At 46.0% G+C, this 24,915-nt stretch overlaps 1 protein-coding gene across 3 annotated transcripts in view; it reads right to left on the bottom strand.

Moving 5' to 3' along the window:
* Positions 1-19,946, bottom strand: part of FAM3B (FAM3 metabolism regulating signaling molecule B) — a 53,942-nt gene extending 33,996 nt beyond the window's left edge. For 2 of the 3 annotated variants that reach the window (XM_060009788.1, XM_060009787.1), the window contains exon 1: positions 19,775-19,946. In XM_060009788.1, coding sequence (XP_059865771.1) covers positions 19,775-19,865 — 91 coding nt within the window. In that variant the 5' untranslated portion in view covers positions 19,866-19,946. Of the gene's footprint in view, positions 1-1,460; positions 1,554-19,774 lie in introns of those variants that run through there. The other variant, XM_060009789.1, reaches the window with a different exon arrangement.
* Positions 19,947-24,915: the final 4,969 nt, after the last annotated feature.

Below are 24,915 nucleotides of genomic sequence, written 5' to 3' on the forward strand. Positions count from 1 at the left end.
CAAATGAATCACAAGGGCTGCATGCGAAAAAGCTGTGAGTGGAGGGAAAGCAATCTGATCATATCCAGCATTTTCCACTAAGTGAGCAGCAAAATTGGACAGTAAGTATATAACACAGGCACGAGGAAAAAAATTCTTCCAAAATAGCTGTAATGCAAGTCAGTGCCCCCAGGGAGATCTTTTCTCCCAAGAAAAGAGATATGTATCTCCTTGCATTTATCCTACAATGCACACAAGTTACCAGAGACAGTGCTGTTCACAAATAAACGGTTTTGTAGAAAACTTGCATATTTTACACAAATAAAAAGCCTTAAAATTTGGCTTTCCTACCCATTGGGGATGGAGCAGAAAGGGGGTCCTCAGAACCTTCTGCAGTGAGACCACACAACCAGAACGCCACTTAGGAAGGAAGGAGGCCACAGAGGCAAACACCTGGAGGCAATGACCTGCCACTGAGAGGTGGGCGCTGGTCCCTAGAGAGGCCAAGAGAACTTTCCAGTGTTGAACTTTTAATTTTGCATAATACGCTGCCTTGCTCTGGAAGGACTCCAGATTCCTCAGATTATAGGAAGAAACAGCAAAACCACTTAGAAAGGGAATGTGTGCCAGAGGCCGTCGGTTCCGGGACCCCAGAGCGCCTTGCATACGCAGGGCAGGCAGGCGGGTGGGAGAGGCGCACGGAGGCTACCGTCAGGAAGGCGAGCAGTGGGAGATGAAACGGATCGGAAAGAGTCGGAGGTTTTCTTTCCGCCTTCCTGTTTTTTCCCCCAAATCTTCTCAGGCTCAAGTACTTTGATAGAATGGTGTGTGTGGGGAAGCCTTATAAAAAGATGCTACCGGAACTGTTATAATAAGGGACAAGGGGACAGTCCATGCTAATGCGTCCCCACCTCTCACCCACCCACAGGCTGGTGACTGAAAAGGGGTTGTCTCCCTGTCTCCGCACTTTTCATCATTTCCTTGGCTGGTCAGGTGGACCTGCGGCTATAATGACCTCTGACGGCAGCCCGAGGAGCCCCAGGTGGAGTCCGCAAGTGCCTCTAACCGGCGCGCGGCAGCCCCCCTCCCGGCCCAGGAGGTCGGAGATGGGGCCGGGGCCCGCTCCTACCGGCACCTGCCCTCGGCTGGAGGGAGCCCTCTCCCCCTGGCCTCACTGGGTCCTGCTCTAGCTGCGCTCAGCCAACGCCTACTTTCCAGGCAAAACGTCACAGTCACTGATCTGCCCGCACCCCAGCCCTGCACGCAGCTGGGGCAGTGGCGACCGTGAGGAAGGCGGCGGGAGACCCCAGCCCATTTGCCCCTGCTGGATTCGCTGGGCGCCTTCCTGAGCTCCGGTCCAAGAGAAGCCCCTCCCTCCCGGCACGTGCCGCCTCCACCTCTGGCTCAGCGTGCCTGGTGCCAGGTAGGGCGAGGGGTCGAGTCTCCCATGCCGGGTCCCCCTTCCCTCCGCCCGCACTCACCGGCAGCCGCGGGGCGCATCTTCCAGCTGCGGCTCCGGACCCTCCGGAGCCTGGGCCGCAGCTCAGGGTGACCGAGGGAGCCTCGCAAGGACTGGGCGGACCGCTGGGCGACACGCCCCGGGGGCCGGCCGGCGGCGGGGAGGGCGGGCAGGTGCGCGGGGCAGGTGCGCTGGTGGCGCCTTCGATATCCGGCTCGGCGGCCCAGGCTGACTGGGGACCAGCGAGAACGGGCGGGTTTTGCTCTGAAGGGAGGACCCCGTCCCTTTACGGTTGGCGGCCCCAGACCCCAATCGAATGTCTCACAAAGTCAAGTGACCGCCAAGATAGGCATATTAGGCATACTCTGAGTCTTTGAGACGTCAAAGCGAAGTCCCAGGGAAATCCAGGTTCGAAGTGCAGGTCCCCGTTCTAAGGCTGTTTAACTTCCTGCCCGCTGCTGTTTGCACAGCCCAGCAGGCTTCCTCCTTTGCTCCTGGTCGATCAGGGAAAATAGGGTGAGCACGATGTCCCAGGCCCCGTGGTCAGGGCGGCAGGCCTGCAGGTCCTTGGGTTTACAGGAGGCCAGGCTCTGGTGGGAGTTAGGCTTCCCAGAAGATGGCCCACTTCCAAGAAGGGAGAGCCGCTTCTCCGCGCCACATGTGGGCTTACATTCCAGACATCCATCAGGTTTTACAGAGCTTTTGAAACCACTGTAGTCACAGAGGCCTCAGGCTCCCAAGGGTAAGTTAAGGCTCTAAGGGCAGTTGGTCACTCTTGTGGAAAAAGAGTTCCAGAGAGGCAGGGTCGCCACCCCCGGGGTCCACTGGCTCCTGCAGTTCTGCTTCCCCGAGAAAGCCCGGAGGCTTCCACAGTGACGCAAAGTACCCTGGGGTGTCACGGGGGGCTTGGCTGTGACCCGCCCTCTACCACCGTCTTTGCCTCCTGAGAAGCTCCCATCCATCCAGTGCCATCCAGGGGGCCTGGGGACACATGCCCTGTGGACAGTGTGGCCTTATTTTTCTAGGTCACCCTCTGCCTGCTGTCTTCTAAATCACAGGGAACAGAAGACAGGGGTCTCAATTAGGAATCCTTCCCGAGGACTTCAGAACAGTACCCGGCCCCAGCATGGCTCCTTTCAGTGTGGATGCCTTTCTGAGCTGCTCTACAGCAATACTCAGGAGTCATTCTCCAACTATGCTTAACAATTACATGAAACACATCGATCAGCTCATTAAAGGGAGTGTTGGTTTCATCTGCCGAGAATCTCACCTTCGTCTTGAGCTCACTTCACTTCAGAGACGGAGCTTTGTCTCTGGGTTTGCTTTCAGTTTTTTTTTTTTAAACATGGTCAAAAGGTGCATAACATAAAATTCATCACCTTTCACCAAATTAAAAAACATACACTTTCAAGTGTACAGTTCAGTAGTCTTAAGGATGTTCACATTATTGCCCAACAGAACCCCAGAACTTTTTCATCTTGCAAAGCTAAAGCTCTGCTGCTATTAATCACCAACTCCGCATCTCCTTCCCCCCTGCACCGGGTAAACCACCGTTCTATTTTCTCTTTGCAGACTCTGACTACTTCAGACGCCTCGTATAAGTGGAATCACGCAGTGTTTGTCTTGTTATAACTGGCTTATTTCCCTTAGTGTAATGTCCTCAAGGTTCATCCATGTTGTAGCATGTGACGGGATCTCAACCCTTTTGAAGGCCAAATAATATTCCATGACATGTACAGATAGACCACATCTTGTTTCTCCATTCATCCCTTGATGAACACTTGGGTTGTTTCCACCACTTAACTAGTGTGAAGAATGCCGCTGTGAACATGGGGGTGTAAATATCTTTTCAGTTCTTTTGGGTATATACCTGAAGTGGGAATGCCAGATCCTATGGTAATTCTATTTTAATTTTTCTGAGGAACCGCCATACTGTTGTCCACAGTGGCTGCACCATTTTACACTCCTAATAACAGTGCACAAGTGTTCCAATTTTTCCACATCCTCACTGACACATTATTTTCTGTTCTTTAAAACTTTTAGTAGTCATCCTGAGGGATGTGGGTGATATCTCAGTGTATAAAATGATAGGTATCAGAGGCAAACATTACTTGTAATACACATGAAAAATGTACATGAAATGCATGTAAGTGAAAAAGCAGGAACAACCAGGGGACATTGATGCATATAAAATGGAAACACATAAAAATGAAAAAGCAGTTGACTTCCCTGAGCATACTATAAAGCCACTTTACTTTTAAAATTTTGAAAATAAACGTGCACTGAAAAATAATACACCCTCTGCTTCGCTCCCCCTCCCAACCTCATGTTTCCCTGGGCCACCGGCTCATCTTCAAAGCTCTTCTCTCTCTAATAGCCCCTCGCCCCACAGCAAGCCTGATCCCCTCCACAGGTATGTGCCCCCCACCCCCAGGTCCAGAGATCCGTCCTCAGAGACCGCCACTGTCCCTGTAGTCTTCAGAGCTATTCTCTGCTTACGCAGCCCATATATATTTCCCTCATCCTTTTTACACACAAGGTATCATGTTGTACATGGTATTTCACAACTTACCTTTTACGTTATTTATAATGTCTCGGAGAGCATAGTACATAAGCACACACACACTTGGCCTGCTCTTCTTGACTCCTGTATTCTATTCCACCACTGGATTCTTTTGCTGTTTTATTGTTCTATTCTTTTATTATTCTATTCTTTTATTGTTTGATGAACCATCTTTTACTGTTGGATTATGGATCTTTTAACCACATATTCTATTGTTGCATGAACCTATTCTTTAAGTAGGCTGCAGAAGGGCATTTTTGGTTATCTTCAGTCTTTTCTGCTATTAATAATGCCGCAATGAACACCTTTGTGCATCCGTCTTGGCATAAATATTGGGGTGGATTTAAAACAAATTCCTGGAAGTGAATTACTGAATTAAAGGGTATGTGAATTCTGAATTTTATCAGAAATTTCCCACAGCTCAACAGAGAAGTTATACCCGTTTACACGTCCAGCATCAGCATACGAGAATACCTTTGTTCATACCTTTCCCAACACACCGTATTATCCAACTTTTTGATCTATACTAATCTATTGTTGAAAAAAAATCTTAATATTGTTCTAATTGGCTCTCTCATTAAAGTGATGGCCTTGGTATGCTTTCATAAGTTTAAAAGCCATTTGTGATCTTTGTGTATTTCTTTTTTTAATTTTTTGTTGTTTTCTTATTGGAGTATAGTTGCTTTACAATATTGTGCTAGTTTATACGTACCGCAAGGTGAATCAGCTATACGTATACATATATCCCCTATTTTTTGGATTTCCTTCTCGTGTAGGTCACCACAGAGCACTGAGTAGAGTTCCCTATGTTGTGCACGTTTCTTTTTCCAGGAACTATATAGTCACATATGTTGCCCATTTTTCTATTAAGTTGTTAGCCTTTTTTTTTTTCTGATTATAGTAGCCTCGAGAAATAATTTGTGGACTAGATAAACATAGTTCAATTTGTAAACGTATATTAAAAGGTAGGTAGTGATAGACCACCTCCCTACTCCTGCATCCTCCCTATCCAATAGAGAACCAAGGTTATTCATTTCTCGGGTGTCCTTCCAGAAGTTCTCTGTACATATTCAACAAATAAGAGTATCTTCCCCCCACACTTTGACAAACCATAACATCCTCTCACTCTGACCCACATCTTGCTTCTCAAGATACCTTGGAGAGTGAGCTGCTTGTGTACACAGAGCTCTTCCTCATTCTTTCCACACCTGCAGAGCATCCTACAGCAAAGATGGACCACAATTTACCAGCTGTTTCTTTTCCACCTTTTGTTAGGACTACTGTTAGGACTACTACTCTGTAATGAAAACCTCTCACACAGAATGTTTCACTTACGTGAAACAAGTAAATAAATAAATTCCTAGAAGAACTGCTGGGCTTGTCTACTGGTAATCCTGAGATTTTGCCAAAACAGACCCGGATGGATGTTGTATTCACTGACATGCCCCACTCCCCTGCCCCCCAGCTGTGTTTGTGCATGTTTCATTTCAAAGGCTTTTCAGGGACTTCCCTGGTGGATCAGTGGTTAAGAATCTGCCTGGGGACTTCCCTGGTGGCGCGGTGGTTAAGAATCTGCCTGCCAATGCAGGGGACACGGGTTCGAGCCCCGGTCCTGGAAGATCCCACATGCCGCGGAGCAACTAAGCCCATGCGCCACAACTACTGAAGCCCGTGTGCCAGAACTACTGAGCCCATGTGCCACAACTACTGAAGCCCACATGCCTAGAGCCCGTGCTCCACAACAAGAGAACCCACCACAATAAGAAGCCCGCGCACTGCAGTGAAGAGTAGCCCCCGTTCAATGCAATTAGAGAAGGCCCGCCCGCAACAACAAAGACCCGACGAAGTCAAAAAGAAAGAAAGAAAGAAATTTATATTAAAAAAAAAAAGAGTCGCCTGCTAATGCAGGACACACGGGTTTGAGCCCTGGTCCCTGGAGATCCCACATGCCGTGGAGCAACTGATCCCATGCAGCACAACTACTGAGCCTGCACTGTAGAGCCAGTGAGCCATAATTACTGAGCCCACGTGCCACAACTACTGAAGCCTGCTCACCTAGAGCCTGTGCTCCGCAACAAAGAGAAGCCACCGCAACGAGAAGTCCGCGCACTGCAACAGAGTATCCCCCGCTCGCCACAACTAGAGAAAGCCCACGCGCAGCAACGAAGACCCAAAGCAGCCAGTGAATAAATAAATAAATATATTAAAATTTTTTTTTTTAAAAAGGTTTTTCAAGGATAATTTTTTACTGCTTGATTTTCACCTTACTTGCTTACTTTGGGAAAGCACTGCCGTTTAAGAAGAGGCTTTCCGAAATAAAATAAAATAGACGTTCTGGGGCTTCCCTCATGGTGCAGTGGTTGAGAATCTGCCTGCTAATGCAGGGGACACGGGTTCGAGCCCTGGTCTGGGAGGATCCCACATGCCGCAGAGCAACTAGGTCCATGAGCCACAACTACTGAGCCGGCGCATCTGGAGCCTGTGCTCCGCAACAAGAGAGGCCGTGGTAGTGAGAGGCCCGCGCACCGTGATGAAGAGTGGCCCCCGCTTGCCACAACTAGAGAAAATCCTCGCACAGAAACGAAGACCCAACACAGCCAGAAATAGAATAAAGATAAATGTGTGACTCTGTTCTTTTTAAAAAAACAGATTGATTGATTGTTATTTATTTGGTTGTGCCGAGTCTTATTTGTGGCAGGCAGGCTCCTTAGTTGTGGCTCCAGGGCTCCTTCGTTGTGACTCGCAGTCTCCTTAGTTGTGGCAGGCAAACTTAGCTGCGGCATGCATGTGGGACCTAGTTCCCTGACCAGGTATCGAACCTGGACCTCCTGCATTGGGAGAGTGGAGTCTTATCCACTGCGCCACCAGGAAAGTCCCAAACTGAGCGTCTTTCCTACTGAGTCTGGATGAAATCATAGAACCCTTTTCAATACAGTGTCCACAGTCACTACAAATCAATTCAAGTTGGCACGGCTGGTCAGGGGATGGTACTCTAAGGTCTCAATTAAGCATTCTTTCTTTTTTTTCTTTTTCTCTTCTTTTATTTATTTATTTTTATTTAGCCATGCCATGTAGAATGTGGGATCTTAGTTCCCCTACCAGGGATCGAAACTGTGCCCTTTGTGTTGGAAGTGTGGAGTGTTAAAAAAAAAAGAAAAAAAAGAAGAGGCTTTCCTTAAAACACTTCGATATGAAACAACCAAAATAGCAAGGAGCTGAGAAGGGAGCGGACACCCTCGCATATATAAATATAGTGTAAAGCGCCCTTGCTTTCTACACAAAGGGACATCTCCTGTACGTATGGATATATAATACTAAATTGTGTATTATAGCTTTTACAATCCTATATTTATTATTTCCTTATTGTAGGTAATAAAAAATCTTCTTCCCTGTTTGTTGTTGAGTATGAAATTTTTCCCCCTAGGCAGTTAAAACATTTTTTATTTTTCTTTTTACAGTTTGTTGAGCTTTGTTTTGCTTAGAAAGGCCTTTTTCTCCCTCCCTTTCCCCATATTTTCTTATTTTTTAACTAAAATATTTGATCCCTCTAGATTAAATTTGGATGGAAATCCAAACTTATTTTCCTCCAGCTGGCCAGCTAGTTGTTTACTGTTTGTTGAATGAAAATCTCCCTCCATTGGTCTGAAATGCCCCTTCCTCATACTAAGTCCCATGTGTAATCATGTCCATGTCTGACTTTATATTCTGTTCTTTCTGCCTTATTTCCTTCTGCTTAGGTATTTCCTAGCAATTCTTGCATGTTTACTTCCCACATGAATGTTTTTATTAATATTTTAAAAAAATTTTTAGTTTATATTGGAGTATATTAGTAATTAGTATATTAGTAATTAGTAATTAGTATATATTAGTAATTAGTATAATTAGTATATTAGTAATTAGTAATTAGTATATATTAGTAATTAGTATAATTAGCAATGTTGTGTTAGTTTCAGGTGTACAGCAAAGTGATTCAGTTATCCATATACATGTATCTATTCTTTTTCAATTTTTTTCCCCCATTTAGGTTATTACAGAGTACTGAGCAGAGTCCCCTGTGCTATACAGTAGGTCCTTGTTGGTTATCTGTTTTAAATATAGCAGTGTGTACATGTCAGTCCCAAACTCCCAATCTATTCTATCCCTCCCCCACGCCCTTCCCCCTGGTAACCATAAGTCTGGTCTCTAAGTCTGTGAGTCTGTTTCTGTTTTGTAAAGAAGTTCATGTTTACTTTCCACATGCACTTTGAACTCAGCTGACTGTTCATGACAGTTACCACCCTCCAGCCATGGAGCGCCCCACCACGGGACATGCTCTGTTCTGGACGTTTCACTGAGAAATCTTTTTCAACTGCACAATAGGCCAAAGGGAAGACATCTGAACCATTTTGCAAATGGCAAAGTGAAACATCAAATGTCACAAAGTTCATCAGTGAATGAGCGAGGATTCTCCAGGATTCCAAGTGACTCCACACTTATTCCCTCTGTGAGTTTATCTACTTGCTTAAATCACAGCAACAGGACAACTCCAGGGCCTCTAGTAATAGTATTTTAATAGTCATGACCCTTAAATTCCATCTACTTGTATCTGTGAATAACCTCGCTTCCTAAGTTTAATTCTCCATCTCAGAAAGCTGTAGCACATAAAATGTTAAGGCTTAAAAATATTTTTTTTACAGAATTAGATTTAACTTCTTTACAATTAAGTCAATTCTGTTTTTTCTTATTTATCATACAGCTGGAGATTAAATGCATTGAAATGTCCAGAAATTTCTGGAAACGAACTTCCCCTCTTCTCCTTCTGCAGCTGTGAGACCTTATCACTGGGTCTCCCTAACATCACTCACCCTTTGTCTTTATTTGCTCTGTGTGTAGCTTTTTCTGACTTTCCCTCCAGTTCACTAATTACGTGTTCAGCTCTATGGAATCTGCTGCTAAACCTGTTCCTTGAGTTTGTTACTGTGCATTTTTTTATTTCTAGAAATTCTATTGGGTTCTTTTTCAAAACTGTTAATGACTTTTTATAAAATTCTGTTTCCTGAAGGCATCTCAAAGGCTGCTTTTAGTTCATTAGTCATAATCAGCCTACCTAATAAACAGCCTACATCTGATGATCCTGATTTGTCTGAAATACTTGGAAGCTGTTTTCCTGGAGGTGCACTGGAGAGAGTGCATTTAAAGAACTATATAGAAGAATGTCTTGAGGCTAGTGAAAGTAATTTTCTCCAGAAAAGATATGTGTTTGCTTTTGCTAGGGGTCTGAGTCATTACCACACCAGGACCATCTTTTAAAATTGTATATATTCAAGGCTTGAAAATCCCTGGACAACCCAGTCAATTCAAAATAGGATATAATTCAACACAAGGTGTTCACTTGAGGTTAACGTCTACGTCAATGGACTTGGGCTCCCGATTACTTAGTGTGCAGAGTCTACTGTCAGACTCCTCAGCTCCAACTCGGGGGGGTTAACAAGTGCCCTTGGGTAAAATGTGGCTTCCTGGTACGCTTCCACAGGGCCGGGGGGCGCATCCCTGGGGGCACAGCGCGATGGTGAGCTCAGACTGGTGGAGAGCACCAGGATGCTGGGGTGTTAGAAGGACGTTACAGTGAAAGAGGAAAACAAGCAGGAGATGTAAAAGATACGGAGAAGAGGACATCAAAAGGCCCTCAGACTACCCCTGAGACCGGTGGTTGAGGCTATTAATGTCTCCTTCCTGACGGTCACATCTGCACACAAAGGGGGCTCCTGCGAGAGGGCTTCCCTGGACCCACCCGTCACTCCCCATGGCTCTTCTTCACTGCTCTTATCCCCATCCGAATTTTTTTCCTTGTTTGGGGGGCTGTTTACTGTCTGTCTCCTTCGGCAGGATATAAGCTCCACAAAGGCAGGGCCTCATTGTGAGCATCTCTGGGACCCCAGGGCCTGGAACAGAGCCTGACACAGAGGGGCTTCTTCACAGGTCTCTGGTGAACACGTGGATAACGCGCAAACCACTGATTTCCGCGGTAAGAGACGGCAAGTCAGGAGGCGGCAGTACCCTGCGAGGAGAGTGGGGTTATGGAGCTGATCTGAGATGAGGACCCAGAAGGCTGCTCAAGGGGCAGAGCCCAGGAGACAGGAGGATCTACAGGACCCTGGGAAGGGGGAAGATCAGAAACAGGGAAGGAATCATCCAATTAAAGGTAATAAAGACCAACCTCACCAACCTTGGTTTCCTTCTTCCAACAAGGGTTACAAATGAAAGGCATTCGGAGCAGAGGATGGTCTCGACCACACCTTAATGTCTTGGGACCTAAACATACTAGACGTCTTTTTTTTTTTTTAATTAACACAAAAATTTTAGAGCCGTTTTAGGTTCACAGCAAAATTCAGGGGAAGATGCAGAATTTCCTGTATATCTCCTGTCCTGCATTATCAACATCCCCACCAGAGTGTATATTTGTAAGAACTGATGAACCTACACATCATTATAATGAACCGACACATCATGAACACCAAAAGTCTAGTTTACATTAGACCTCACTCTCGGTTTTGCACACGTTTGCACAAATGTATAATGACATATATTCATCATTATGGACTCATACAGAGTGATTTCCCTGCCTTAAAACCCCTCTGCCCTGCCTAGTCATCCTTCCAACCCACTCCCTGCCAATCACTGATTATTTTATTGTCTCCGTAATTTTGTCTTTTCCAGAATGTCATGTAGTTGGAACCATACAGTGCGTAGTCTTCTCAGATTGGCTTTTGTCACTTAGTACTATACATTTAAGGTTCCTCCCTATCTTTTTATGACTTAATAGCTCACTTCCTTTCAGCACTGAAATATTCCATTGTCTAAACATACCAGTTTCTTTATGCACTCACGTACTAAAGGAAATCTTGGTTACTTCCAAGGATGGGCAATTATTAATAAAGCTGCTATAAACCTCTGGGTGCAGGTCTTCCTATGAACATAAATTTTCAAGTCCTTTGGGTGAGTACAAAGGAGTACAAATGCTAGATCGTATGGTTAGCATATGTTTAGTTTTGTAAGAACCTGCCAAACTATTTTCCAAAGTGACTGGACCATTTTGCATTCCCACCAACAATGCACGAGAGTTCCTGTTGCTCCACATCCCTGTCAGCATTTGGTGTTGTCAGTGTTCAAGATTTTGGCCATTCAGATAGGTGTGTTTTGGTAACTTATTTTTGTTCTAATTTGCATTTCCCTGATGACATATGATGTGGAGCATCTTTTCCTATGCTTATTTGCCATCTGTGTATCTTCTTTGGTGAGGTGTCTGGTAAGGTCTTTGGCCCACTTTAACAGGTTGTCTGTATTCTTGTTGTTGAGTTTTGAGTTCTTTGTATCTTTTGGATAACAGTCCTTCATCAGATTGTTAAAGGTCTGCAGTTTGTCTTACAATTCTCTAGACATTGTCTTTTTCAGGGTAGTAGGATCCAATTTTAATAAGTCCAGCTTATCAATGATTTCTTTCATGGAAGGTACCTTTGGCATTGCATCTAAAAAGGCTGATCACCATACCCAAGACCATGTAGGTTTTCTCCCATGCTAACTTCTAGGAATTTTATAGTTTTGAATTAATTTTTGTAAAGGGTATAAGATTTGTGTCTAGATTCATTTTTTGCACGTGAATGTCCAGTTGTTTCAGCACCATTTGTTAAAGAGATTATCTTTTTTCCACTGTATTGCCTTTGTTCCTTTGTCAAAGATCAGTTAATTATACTTAATGCAGGTCTATTTCTGAGCTCTCTATTCTGTTCCCTTGATCTATTTGCCTTTTCTTTCACCCATATCACACTGCCTTGATTATCGTAGCTTTACAGTAAGTATTGGAGTCGGGTAGTGACAATCTTCTGACTTTGTTCTTTTCCTTCAATTTTGTGTTGGCTATTCTGGGTCTTTTGCCTCTACAAATAAACTTTAGAATCAGTTTGCCAACATGCACAAAATAAGGGCTTTGATTGGGATGGCACTGAATCTATAGATCAAGTTGGGAAGAACTGACATCTTCAAAATATTGAGTCTGTCTGCAAACATAGAATATCTCTCCATTTATTCAGTTTTTCTTTGATTTTGTCCATCAGAGTTCTGTAGTTTTCCTCATATAGATTTTGTACACCTTTTGTTAGATTTATACGTAAGTATTTCATTTTGGGGGGTGCTAATTCAAAGGTATTGTGTTCTTAATTTCAAATTCCACTTGTTCATTGTTGATATATAGAAAAAAATGGACTTTTATGTCAAATTGATAAACTTTGTATCCTGCAACCTTGCTATAATCACTTAGTTCCCAAAGTTTTTTTGTTGATTCTTTGGAATTTCTACATAGATGATCATGTCATCTGTGAACAAAGACAGTTTTAGTTCTTCCTCCCCAATGTGTATACCTTTTCTTTCTTTTTCTTATTAGTCTTAATGAATAGATAGAATGTCCAGTACTGGAGTAGTGAGAGGGGACATCCTTGCCTTGTACCTGATCTCCGTGGGAAAGCCTCGAGTTTCTCATCATTAAATACGATGTTAGCTGTAGATTATTTTGTAGATATTCTTTATCAAGTTGAGGCAGCTCCTCTGTGTTTCTAGTTTCCTGGGAGTTTTAATCATGAACTCTGTGTTGTGGGTGTGGTGGATTTTGTCAAATGCTTTTTCTGCATCTATTAATACGATCATGTGATCTGTCTTTTTCAGCCTGTTCATGTGATGGATTACACGAATTGATTTTTGAATATTGATTCACTCCTGCAGAGCTAAGATAAAGCCTGCTTGGTTGTGGTGTAAAATTCTGTTTATACATTGTTGGATTTTATTTGCTAATATTTTGTTGAGAAATTTTGCCTTTATGTTCACGAGAGATACTGGTCTATAGTTTTCTTTTCTTGTAATGTCTTTATCTGGTTTTGATAATAGGGTAATGATAGCCTCCCAGAATGAGTTGGAAGCATTCCCTCTATCTTCTGAAAGAGAGTGTAGAAAATTATTACAATTTATTCCTTAAATGTTTGTCAGAATTCACCAGTGAACCCATTTGGGCCTGGTACTTTCTGTTTTGGAGTGTTATTAATTATTGATTCAATTTCTTTAATGAATATAGGCTGATTCAAATTGGCTATTTCTTCTGGTGTGAGTTTTGGCAAATTGTGTCTTTTAAGGAATTCGCCCATTTCATCTAGAGTATGAAATTTGTGGGCATAGAAGTTGTTCACAGTATTCCTTTATTATCCTTTTAATGTCCATAGGATCTGTACTGATGGTTTCAATTTAATTTCTGATATTGGTAATTTATGTTCCCTCTTGTTTTATCTTGGTTAGTCTGATTAGAGGCTTATCAATTTTATTGATCTTTTCAAAGAACTAGTGTTTGGTTTAATTGATTTCCTATTTTCTATTTTACTGCCCTAATTCTTATTATTTGTTTTCTTGTACTTACTTTGGATTTGATTTGCTTTTCATTTTCTAGTTTCCTAAGGTAGAAACTTAGGTTACTAACTTTAGATCTTTCTTCTTTTCTAATACATGCATTCAATGCTATAAATGTTGTCTAAGTACTGCTTTGGCCGCATTCCACACATTTTGATAAGTTGTGTTTTCATTTTCATTTGGTCCAAAATATTTTAAAATTTCTCTTGAGAATTCTTCTTTGACCCATGTGTTATTTAGAAGTGTGTTGTTTAATCTCCATGTATTTTTGGATTTTCCAGATATCTTTCTGTTATTGAATTTTAGTTTAATTCCATCATAGTCTGACAACAGATGTTGTATAATTTCTATTACTTTATAGTTGTTAAAGTGTGTTTTATGGTCCAGAATGTGCTCTATCTTGGTGACCATTCCATGTGAGCTTGAGAAGAATGTGTATTCTGCTGTTGTTTCCAATAAAGTTAAACATACACTTAGCATACAATGCAGCAATTCCACCCCAAGGCTATCCCCTAGAAAACAAACTGCATGCATTTATGTTCATAGTATCCACAGAAGATTATAGTCAAAACCCAGATATAACCCAAAAGTCCATCAACAGGAAAACAGATAAACAAATTGTGGTATACTTAGGGTAAAATACTCACTGATTTAAAAAAAAAAAAAGAATGCACTGCTGATAAGTGCAACAACATGGATAACTCTCAAAAACAATATGCATACCTACTGAATGACTGATCACATTTAGATGAAGTTCAAGAGTGGATAAAACTAATCTGTGGTGAAAAAAGATAGAATAGTGGTTTCCTCTGAGCACAGGGTTGGAAAGATATTCAATGGGAAAGGGCACGGGGAAAACTTACTGGTGCGATGGAGAAGTTCTTTATTTGGGTGGAAGTTATAGGGCTATATGTGTATTTTACGCATATAAAGTATACTTCACTGAAGTAGGTTTATTGTAGGGGACAGATGACAGAGCTGGACGGTGCCACAGAAGCACATTTACAGCTCAGTCTGGCCAACGCAGCACACAAGCCACCCTGGTCAAGTGCCATTTCAGACCCGGAGTGGCCCCTTTGAAGCCCGCCCTGGGCTCTGACTGGCTGCCCACACTGCAAGCTGTGTTCACCCTTCTTCAGGGAGATTGGAGGGAACAGTCTGTGGTCCTGTCTCAACCTGGACACACTCCCCCACTACACTGTATCCTGCTCTTCCTTCAAGGCTTCCACCAAGCCTCTCTTTCTCGCTGCTGCCTCTCTTCCCCACATGCTTCTCATCATCCCAGACTCTCCAGCTACCCTCCGCTCACAGGAGGCTGGTCTAGGAGCCATGGCATGGATGTGACTTGGGGTCACGAGTAGCTGCACAGATTGGACATCATCACTCATGCATATGTACACAAACAGAGGATGAGACCCAAAGTGTTTTGGTTTTTCTTACTGCTTTGTAAAATTAAGTGCTCACTGCTTTTTTTTTTTTTTTTTGCCTTTCCTTAATTTCACATACTGAATTAAACATACTTTTCTTTTTAAGTGTTAGGATCACTGGATTTAATTTTTTATTTCTTTTGTGTCCTCTCACAGGGCTTTGTGGTCAATGACCATTCAGTTTATACTACAGACCAGCAGTTCTCAAAGTATGGTCAGAGGACCTCTGGAGGGTCCATGAGACCATTCAGGGAATTTGCAAGGTCGAAACTTATACACTATAACATTAATTGCCTTTCCCACTCTCATCCTCCCAGGAGTGTATGGTAGAGCTTTCCACCGTATACTGAGAAGGTCTACATGACTCAGTGAACGAGCATTTTCCAAATGATGGATGCAGAATGATACAAAATCATGCAAGGACAAAGGACCCGTTCCAAGCGCCAAACAGACCAGTACATTTTCACGTAACAGAGTAAGAAACATTCGTTTTTAGATTCTACGTTGCAATTCATCTTTAAGAAATTACCATTTGTTGGATTTTGGCATAGTATCAAAAAGGATGTCCACAATTATGTGAGAAGGATATTAAGATACTCCACACTGTTCCGACTACATATCTATGTGAGGCCAGAGTTTTGCTAATCCTTCAACCAAAACAACATATTGCAACAGACTGAATACAAAAGGCGCTGTGGGAACCCAGCTGTCTTCTGCTAAGGACATTAAAGAGATTTGCAAAAGTGTAAAACAATGCCACTCTTTTCACTAGATATTTTGTTTGGGAAAGTAAAATTATTTTTCATAAAAACATTTATGTTAACATGCAATACTCTAGTGTTATTTTTAAATCAGTTAACAAATATTTTTAAATGTCCTCACTTTTAGTTTCAAATGAGTAACCTACAGAAACAAAAACTTTTCTGGGTCTTCAGTCACTTTTAAGTGTGCAGAGGGGCCCTGAGATGAAAAAGTTTGAGGATGGCTGCTTTAGGCTGTCTGACTAAAATACTGAGCAGACCCTTTAGAAATGAAAGGGCCAGAGATACTGGATCTGGAGTCAGACAGACCTGGGTTTCCACCAGTGTCCCACACGGTACTAATGGATTTGGAGCAACTAATTTAATATCCTTAAACCTCAGGGTTTGGGTTTTTTAAATTAATTAATTAATTAGTTTGCACCAGGTCTTAGTTGCAGCACGCGGGATCTTCAGTTGTGGCATGCGGGATCTAGGTCCCTGACCAGGGATCAAACCCAGGCCCCCTGCATTGGGAGTGTGGAGTCTTAACCATTGGACCACCAGGAAAGTCCCTCGGGGTTTTATTTTTAATCTGTGAAATGGTAAGAATAACACCATTTTCAGAGCTGCTGAGATTAAGTGAGCTAAGGCATGGACTGTACCAGCGCAGACCACCTGCAGCTAGTAGGCACCCGGACATTTCATTATTTATGCATGTTGCACTTGGTCCTATAAGGCTTTGAGGCAGCCAGAAACTCGGCTGAGTTGGAAGCGAAGTTCAGGACCCTGGCAAGCTGATCAACTACGAGAAAAGCAAAGGCTCTTCATGTCCTGGAACACATCCTGTAAGGCCATAGGAGGGTGGAAGGGCTGACCCTTCAGAGCTCTTCCAACCTTGCGTTGAGGGGCCAGAAACCCAGACAGAGCAGCTCTGCGGAGTTACAGGTCGCAGTTCAATCCAATTCAATTCGCCAAATGTTTATGAAGCATCTACTAGACGGCAGGCACTATTTAAGCCCCCCAAATGCATCAGGGGACAAAACTGACAAAGACCTGGGTCTTAGGCAGCTCACCTTTTAGTGCAAAGTTATGAAAAGTGAAACAGCAACACAGGGTCCTAGGGAGGACCCACCTGCAGAAAGGAAAACTCTCGGCAAGGGAGAGGGGCCGAGTACGTGTACAGTGACCCGTAAAGCCTCTCGCGCAGGGGTCATGCAGTGCACTGTGGGGGGAGGCACTGGTGATGTCAGGACGCCGGAGCCAGGGATGCTGGGGGTGATGACAAGTGGGACATCGGGCTGCCCTGGAGCAAGATGAGGGAGGGAGAGGGAGGAAGCCCGAGACTGGGGAAGGCACCTCTTGGGTGAAAACTTTCAACGCTCTTCCTAATCACAACTCCGTCAGCAGCTTCCTGGTCTGCAATGGGTAGGGAGGAAGAGAGCCATCCAGGGTCTGTGGACTCTGGCTTCGCAGAAGGTGTAGACCTCTGAGTCTGAATGGGGCCCCAAGAAGCCGGGAACAGTGAGCTGAGAGTGTAAAGACACCCCTCTGACCTCCTTTCCGTCACCATTCTGGGCTGCTTCCGTGTTCTGGGTTGCAACCTGGATGGGCCAGATGGTAACGCACACTTGAAGGTCCCACGCTGACTGTACCCGGGGTTTCCTTATGAACAGCCGCTGCTCCTGGGAAGGACTGGTGGGTGTGTCCAGAGCGGTGCATCTGGACACTTGGAACAGGTCTTGTTTGTTTTTGTTGTCAAGTTGTTACTTGCAGACTGTTTCTCTGACAGTCTCCTAAAGGCCCCAGTGTGTTTGTGCAGATAATCCGTGGTGACCTTGGGGTTTTCATTGGGAAAGATTTTGCCTGCAGAAACCAAGAGCTGGGTCCCGCCCTTCGCTGCAGAAATCCACTTTGAAACACGTAAGGTATTGGGAAAAGTCCAAAGTTTTCGACTGTTCTGATCCCTGTAATTGTGACTGGGGGTGTTTTTATCCCACGGTTTAAAATGTTTCCTATATATTTCCGGCACCATCACGCTGCCGTGGTTGACACAGCGAGACGGTGAGAAACTGAAGCGGAAGTTAGGCTTCACAGGTGACTCATTTGTGGGGAGAAAAGGCACCCGATTTTCATGAGCTCGAGTGATAGATACAGAAGTGAGTGACGAGCTCCTAGGGGAGGCTGGAGTGACTGTTGCCCATTTGCTGAAGGGAGGGTCCATTTGGAGACTGGAAAAGAAGTTGTGGCCAAAAGTGTAATATAAACCAGTACTATGATTTACAGGGGCATCTAATTGTCTAGTGCTTGGCGTGGGTGGTGCTGTAAGCCCCCCTGAGCAGTGTGAAATCCTATGCTCGATGCCAGGTGCCCGGCCGCCCCCCTTGTAGGGTGAGGCAGTTGGAGTGCGCAAGGCGGACGATAGTAGTCCAGAGCCACTCAGCTAGAACCTGGGACCCTGCAGTCGGGGCTCCTGCCTTCCCGGAGCGTCGCGCCCCCTTTCATAAAGATGTATCTATACCGAGGTCACCAGGTCCTCGAGGGTCGAGGGGAAATACACACTGACCACACAGAGGCCGTGGGGACCACACGCCATGCCTCTCCCTCCTCGACCTTCTGTCACCTGAGCATCAGTTCTCTGCTTATACACACCCCACCTGGAGCACAAGCCGCGCGAGAAACAATAACAAAAACCCAACGCCCAAGTTCCTTTCCTTTGTTGCTGGTTTCCACTCTTTATGAAACTATTTTTGTTGGCTTCAGTGGCTGAAATCTTTAGGAGGAAGAGCATGGAAACTGGATCAGGCTGACTCGGTTCTCCTAGTTCTTTCCCTTAGCAGCTGTGTGGTCTGGGGTGTGAGCCAATGGCGGGGTGGGGGGAGGGGCACAACACCTCAGAGGACAGAATAGAGAGGGAACCTAGAACGATGCCGGATGCAGGAGAGGCACCCCACAAATGGTTGATATTATCATCTTCATGGGTCATTTCGTCTCTCACTATCATAAGCGATCAAGAGAAAATCTAGCTGCATTTCAGTTTTGATTTAGAAAAAAGTAACGTAAGGGACTACCAAAGAAACACTGTATGACACCTGTCCTAGGATATTCCAAAGAGAAAAAATGTAAATCCTTCGGGAAAGAAAACTAAACAAAGAATCTCAACAGCATAGGTACGAAATAGTCCAAAACCGCTAAATGGAACGACACGGAAAACATTTCTGAACCTCAGAGATTGGTGAGATGGACTGAGCTGAACATGTTCACAGCTCTCAGCTGTGTAGGACCGCCTTTCTCTTTTCCTGAACGCAAAGCACCCCTTATCAGGCCAAGAGCATACTGCCTGGACCCCCGCATGGATCACAGCACCCCCTATTCTCTTCCTTCTTCCTGTGAAGATCGCAGCCCTCCAGACATCCACCCGGCCCGGGGCGCTTCCAGGAGTCGCCTCAGAATGAGGCGGTTGAAGCTTGGAATCGCAACGTTTTGAACACTTTTCCTCGGGGAGGTGTTGGAGAACTGAAGATATACGGAGTGAAAAAAGGGAGGGACGAGACCTTGCAGAAGTCACGAGCGCAGAATCCCCTGGGGTCCCCGAGCCACGCGGTTCTCATGACGTCACTCTGACAGCCCTCACTGGTCCCCCTACCTGCTGCCACCCCTCCTTTCCTCTTTGCCACGCCCCCCCGCCCCCGGGAATCGCCATGCCTGCCGATGCTTTCGGGGAACAGCAGAGGCTCGCCCTCCCTCGCTGCAGCTTCTGGAAGTCACTGCGGGGGGCGCGGTCGCTGGCCGCTCAGGTGGGGTCGGGGGCGCAGGTGGCAGCCAGCCGGGAGGTCCTGGGTCAAGTGGTGTTCGCCCTCAGGCCCCCTCGGGGGACGAGGACGGAGGCGGGCGCAGGTGTCCCACGCGCTGAGGAGGCCGGGGGACTGGAGTCCGACCCCTGCAGGGCATCCCCGACGTGAGGCTCTCCGTTCCCGGAAATCAGCCGCGCCGCTACCCTCGGGGTCGTCCCTGAGAGCCCCTGGCGTGCCGCTCCCACCCTCGGCGGCCTGCTCGGCGGCCAGCTTCCCAGCCGACCCCGGCCCGGGGCCCGCGGTCTCTTCCCGCCCAGCATCCCGCCCGGGTCTCCTTTCGGCCCTGACCCCGCCCCCGCCTCCGTCCCACCCCGCCCCCGGCCCCTTCAGACCCGGAGCTGCGCCTCCTGTCTCGCCGCTTGGCCACTTCTGGTCTCCGCGCGCTGGGAGCAGTCGGCGCCGCGCCCACGCCGTCCACGCCATCCCCGCCACCGCCGCGTACGCCTGGCCGGGTCTACACAGGCTCTCCCGCCGCTCTGGGACCGCACGTCGAATCCGCACGGGCTTCCCCTCCCGCCGGACGGCAGGTGAAGCAACTCATCTCTACAGCCTCTCCCGCGTCGCAGATGCCGGGTGTGGGTGTGGCCTTTGCGTCCATCACCGCCTTTCCTGCCCCCACGCACCTCCCCACGTGTTCCCCGGGTTCCGTCACCGCCTTTCCTCTCCCCTCCACGTGCTCCCTTGGGCCCACACCATTTTCCCTGCCGGGTGGACGCCCGGGAGAAGCAGGAGCCCGCAGCGACCTTCCTAAGGCGGCCCTGCCTGGTGGCCCCTGCACTCCCTTAGCCTTGCCTGGGGCTGTGTTTACTGAAATTGCTCGACCAAATGAGCCTTCTCCCTGTATGAGGCTGCTCTGTGCGATGCCCACAGCCAAGTTCCCGAGGCTAAGGGGAGTGCATTCAAAAAGGGTGGGCTGTATGTTTCTAGAAAGTTGTGCATTTCTTCTAGGTTGTCAAATTTGTTGGCATGTAATTGTTCATAGTATTCTTTTATGACTTTTTTGTATTTCTGCAGTATCAGTTGAGATTTCTCCTTTTTCATTTCTTATTTTGTTTATTTGGGTTCTCTCTCTTCTTGGTGAGCCTAGCCAGAGGTTTGTCAATTTTGTTTACCTTTTCAAAGAACCAGCTCTTGGTTTTGTTGATTTTTTTCTGTTGTTTTTTTAATATCTATTTTATTTATTTCCTCCCTGATCGTTATTACTTCCTTCTTCTGCTGACTCTACATTTTGTTTGTTCTTCTTTTTCTAATTCTTTGAGGTGCTAGGTTAGGTTGTTTAGTTGAGATTTTTCTTGTTTTTTGATGAAGGCCGTGTTGCTATGAACTTGTGGTTGCCAAGGGGGAAGGGGGGAGGGAGATGGATGGACTGGGGGTCTGGGGTTGGTAGATGCAGACTATTACATTGAGCGTGGATAAACAAGGTCCTAATCTATAGGACAGGGAACTATACTCAATATCCTGTGATAAACATAATGGAAAAGAATATTAAAAAAAGAATGTCTATATGTGTATAACTGAGTCTCTGCTGTACAGCAGAGACTGCCACCACACTGAGTCAACTACACTTCAATAAAAAAAAAAGGGCTGGATGTTGGAAATGGCCCACTTCAGGTGCAGTGTATGAGCTCCCTCAGCCAGGAAGCCCCCATTCAGTGCTCTGTCCACCAGCACAATCCTCGCCACTTCTTCAGGTCAGGGCTTGGCTTCCCCACTGCCAAAGTCCTCTGTCCTTTTATAATCATGCTTCATTTAAAAAAAAAAAAAAAGTATGAGAAGCCCCGGATGAAGTGCTGTAGAATTAACTTCCATATTAAAATGTTTCTGTGAAAATGCTCCCCACCTCCCCTTCGTTCTCCTGACCCGTGCCCCTCACAGTTCTCTATTTGTTATAAAGCCGGGTTAATGGCTCCTTTCCATGGCTGTCACACCTGCTGGCCTGTAGGGCCCTGAAGGCTGGGACTGTGTTTATTCTATACGTCCCCAGCGCCCAGCACAGGTGGGGCATACCAGCAAACGCTCAGGAATAAAATATGTGTTGAACGGATGGATGCCTCCGAAAATGCAGAGCAGGTGAAAAGTCCGGGCTTCGCTTAGTTCAACTCCCTCCGAGCATTTTAATCCCAGTGCAGTTGTGTTAGTCATCTGGGGCGGCTGTAACAAAATAGCACAGGCTGGGGGGCTTCAGTCACAGAAATTTATTTTCTTCAGGTCTGAAGGCTGAAAGCCCAAGATCAAGGTTCCTGCAGATGAGGTTCCTGGTGAGTTCTCTCTTCTAGGCTTGCAGACAGCTGACCTCTCACATGACCGAGAGTGTGTGTGTGTGTGTCTGAGAGAGAGAGAGCCCTGTGGTGTCTCTTCCTCTTCTTATCAGAACACTGATCCCATCAGGAGGCTTCACCCTCATGACCTCATCTAGACCCAATTACCCCCAGGGATCTCATGTCCAAATACCATCATGCTGTAGGTTAGGGCTTCCACATATGAACAGGGGGTGGGGGGACAAAGCAGTGATAATCCAAACCTGGGGTTACATGGCCTTCCAGGAGCTGGAAGGAGACCTCTTATGGGGAGTCTTCTCCAAACCCTTCTCTTGCCGATAAGGAAATTGATACTCATGGGTTCAGTGGCTTGCCCATGGCCATGTCTCCATACCTATGTGTTACGTACAAATCTTATCTCTTTGAAGGCCTGATCTTCAAGGGCCTCGAACTGGATTCAACTGGGAGTGATAATAAGCTTGTACTTATGGACATTTATTCCATAAAACAATGCTTTTGGCTCCTAGCAGTAACTGTAATTGGAGTTCAGGCCACCGGATCAGGGAGAGGAGTGCATCTCCAGTGATCACCATCATCAGTGTTGACAGCTAAGCTGTTTGATCAACACAGGATCTGGCTGGAGAAGAGAGGTTTTCTGAGAGAAATAAAAACATAAAAATCATTCTCACAGTTTGTTCTTGACCTCAGAGCGTGGGGAAAAAGTCAGAATACCTGGTGAGGAATGCAAAGCAAAACCTCCTTTTGGTTGCATAGCCTTACAGCGATGGTGCCAAGGAACCTGGCTTACTCTGTTCTCGTGATGGAAACGTCCCTTTTAAAAGCCAAAAGCTGCTTTTCCCTCATAAAGTCTAACAGTGACCAGTGGAGTGACAAGTAGTTAAACACACACACACACACACACACACACACACACACAAACACGTTTTTCAAGAGGTGACAAGAAAAAATTTTAAAACCCGTTTAATAAAAATGTCTGCCTTCTTTCTAAGGAGAGAAAGAGAGAAGTTGTCACGTTTTTCACTGACTCGGATTCACACGGTCATCACCTTCCTCCCTTCCCTCCCCCAATATGTTAACAGAGCGAATGAGTGAATGAACAGACCCGTAATGAGACCTGTGACTTCCGTGATGTCACTGTATAGCACGACAATCCAGGGAGGGTAGGATTGTTCTCCTCATTTTGCAGATGAGGCAGCTGAGGATCTGAGAAGTGCAGTGAGTTGTGCACTGTCACACGGCTGGCGGGACTCGGGCTGCGGGCAGCACAGCACGATGGGCTCTCTCCTTCGTGCTCCTCCGGGGGCATTTATCACACTGTATTCCGATGACCTGTTCCCTTTACTTGTGGACAGGAACTCTCTAAGACTTGTTTATCCAGCAACTAGGACCATACTTGGTACAGAGCAAATTTTCAATGCCTTCTGAATGAACGAATGAACAAACGGACTCTGGAAAGCAATGGAATAAAGTGAAGACTGCGTTGGATTTGAACTGATAAATTCTGCGTTCCAGTCCCAGCCCTGCCGTTTTGCTAACTAGTTCCCCTAATTCTTCTAGCCCTTCGTTTTCTCACCTGTAAGACAGCATGACGTTGATGATTGTTATTAACCTTCTACCTCCATATTTTCATAAAGATGAAATGAAAACTCACCTGCAGCTCCTGTGGGGTTTGAAGCTAATAGTGACAAATGTAAATGGCCAGTGAGGCTTCTGGAAAGGGAGCAGAAGAGAGCCCTGGCCTGCTCTCTGGGCACCAGGGCAGAGTTGGAAACCACCAGGACACGGAGGGAGGCCCTCACACTGAGCAGACCACAAAAAGCGCTTTGTCTTCAGGCTACCCCCGCTCCACCCGCTGCCACTGGCAGCCGGTGTTAGAAAAAAAATGTATGCTGGGAAATAGCAAGGAATGTAAAAAGTTCCCAAATACCAACCTTCTCCCCCAGCCCACGATTTCCACCATTATGGTGGATGCTGGTGGAGGCCGCTGTTCTCAGCTGGGGACGCACGTTGGAATCACAAGGCGCATCTGCAGAACCAAGAGGCCTCACCCCTGAGGTTCTGATGTCATTGTCCAGAAAGGAGCCCAGGAACTGACATGTTTAGAACTCTAGGTAGCTCCAGGGTATAGACAGAATTAGGTTCTACTGAGTTAGTATGTAGGGTTATGCAACCGGGGCGCTGTTGCAAACAGGGCTATTACAGTACAGTACTATATAGCCCATTGTGTTGATGGGGTACCTAGGCTAACTTTGTTGGACTTGCGAACAAATTGGACTCATGAACGTGCTTTCGGAACGGAACTCGTTCATGTGTAGGGGACCTACTCTAGTTTAGGCATTTTCATGTTACCTGGCTTATCATCTGGAGTGTAATCCTCTCCATCAGACCACAAGTTCCGTGACGATAGATAGGGCCCTTGACCTGTTCACAGCAGAATCCCCAGGGCCTTGGACAGGACCCGGCCACAGCTGGCACTCCCTCAATCTTTCTTCAACGACTGGACAAATGACCGAGCAAATAGATAAGTCCCGTGTTTGTTTAAACCGTAGCTGCAGGGAACACGTCTTCCTTCTTCCTCTCCCAGTGATGAGTTGATTGTATATTTACCTGCTTTTTAAAAATCTACTTGAGGTTTCCCCAATAAAGGACCCACAGGAAAGCCTCAGTTTTGCTGTTCCTGGCGGGGGCGGGGGGAGTTCTGTTGCTTTGATTCACTTTCTTCTCTTTTAAAAGATGTTAAAAACTGCTTCTATTCACACTTCCTGTTTCTTTGAAGAGTTCAGCTTAGTGAATGCGTTCATTGATTCATGTGTTCATGTATTCATTGAAAGAACATCAACTGAGTTACTACTACCTGTCAGGCAACACGGCAGGTGCTGGGACAGAAAGATACGCATAGCCTGTGTCATGCAAACCTGCGTGCCCATGGTCAGGTGGCCGCTAGCATCCATATCTTATAGGGAGGGGATTGTCAGAGGGGCCCTGCCCACTTCGGTCACATAGCTGCCCCATGGAAGCCTTAGAAGAGCAGGCCTGAGGCTCAGCACATCAGCTAGTTTTACGGGACGAGGGAAACACAGGCCTGTGAGTGACGCAAGGCCGACCACCTTAGGAATCGTGAGACCAGCCGCCCGGGCCACCGCACGTGTGACCCACTCGCATGGCCTTCTCCATCCTGGAGGGGCTAGAAAAGT

This window comes from Delphinus delphis, chromosome 4 (assembly GCF_949987515.2).
Source record: "Delphinus delphis chromosome 4, mDelDel1.2, whole genome shotgun sequence".
Lineage (NCBI taxonomy): Eukaryota > Metazoa > Chordata > Mammalia > Artiodactyla > Delphinidae > Delphinus > Delphinus delphis.